The sequence below is a fragment of the Hylobates moloch genome, unplaced genomic scaffold, assembly GCF_009828535.3.
Source record: "Hylobates moloch isolate HMO894 unplaced genomic scaffold, HMol_V3 SCAFFOLD_11, whole genome shotgun sequence".
NCBI lineage: Eukaryota > Metazoa > Chordata > Mammalia > Primates > Hylobatidae > Hylobates > Hylobates moloch.
In genome coordinates, this window is record NW_026652286.1 from 98,945,565 (window position 1) to 98,946,766 (window position 1,202).

At 55.0% G+C, this 1,202-nt stretch overlaps 1 protein-coding gene across 1 annotated transcript in view; it reads left to right on the forward strand.

Moving 5' to 3' along the window:
• The window catches only part of FOXRED1 (FAD dependent oxidoreductase domain containing 1), a 13,407-nt gene extending 12,205 nt beyond the window's left edge, over positions 1-1,202 (forward strand). The window contains 2 exon segments of the mRNA XM_032167860.2: positions 33-252; positions 513-1,202. Of these exon segments, the coding sequence (XP_032023751.1) occupies positions 33-252; positions 513-767 (475 nt within the window). The 3' untranslated portion in view covers positions 768-1,202.

The following is a 1,202-nucleotide window of genomic DNA, read 5'->3' on the forward strand; positions in this document are numbered from 1 at the left end:
TGTGTGTTAATTGATATTAGAGCCCCCTCCAGATTTGAACTGGGACCATTTCTCCCCATCCCCTACCTGCACAGGGATTGTTAAACACGTCTGGGTCTGTCCTTGTGTCCCAGGCAATGTAAGCCTTGTCCCCACCTCTCACTCCAGCAGGAAGAACCGGACCCAGCGAACCTGGAAGTGGACCATGATTTCTTCCAGGACAAGGTGTGGCCCCATTTGGCCCTGAGGGTCCCAGCTTTTGAGACTCTGAAGGTAACTGGCAAGGGCTGATTTTCCTTTTTATTTTTGGACATTGGATGGGACAGATGACAGTGGAGCACGTTGGTCCCCTCGGACCTGTGACTGCCGTAGTCCCTCCATGTCACAACTGCTAAGGAATTTCTTGGACACATCCCATCCCATAGACCCCTCAGCAGCAGGTAGAGGGTACTTTGTGCTGACTCCTGACGAGGAGTGAGGATGGAGTGTGGCTACAGCCTTCCTGAGAACCCCAGTGTTTTGTGCACCCGCAGGTTCAGAGCGCCTGGGCCGGCTATTACGACTACAACACCTTTGACCAGAATGGCGTGGTGGGCCCCCACCCGCTAGTTGTCAACATGTACTTTGCTACTGGCTTCAGTGGTCATGGGCTCCAGCAGGCCCCTGGCGTTGGGCGAGCTATAGCAGAGATGATACTGAAGGGCAGGTTCCAGACCATCGACCTGAGCCCCTTCCTCTTTACCCGCTTTTACTTGGGAGAGAAGATCCAGGAGAACATCATCATCTGAGCATGTGTGCTCTGCACTGGCTCCACTGGCTTGCATCCTGGCTGTGTTCACAGCCTTCTTTGCTGCTTCCGTCTTCCCAGCACTGTGCCAGGCCTTCTCCCCCTCCCCAGTGTCCTCTCCTCTCAGGCAGGCCATTGCACCCACATGGCTGGGCAGGCACAGGCACTGAGGCCCAGGCCAATAGCGAGTGATGAGCGGGATCCTAGGACTGATCTGTAGCCCATGCTGATGTCACCCACCAGGGCAATCCATCTGGAGGCCTGAGCACCCTGGCCTAGGACTGGCTCCATCCTGGCACTGACCAGGAAAGACTGCCTCTGACCCTCTTAGCAGACAGAGCCCAGGCATGGGAGCACTCTGGGGCAGCCTGGCTCAGGTTTATTGATTTTCGTCTGTTTACCCTATCCATTAATCAATACATGTAATAACTCCTTC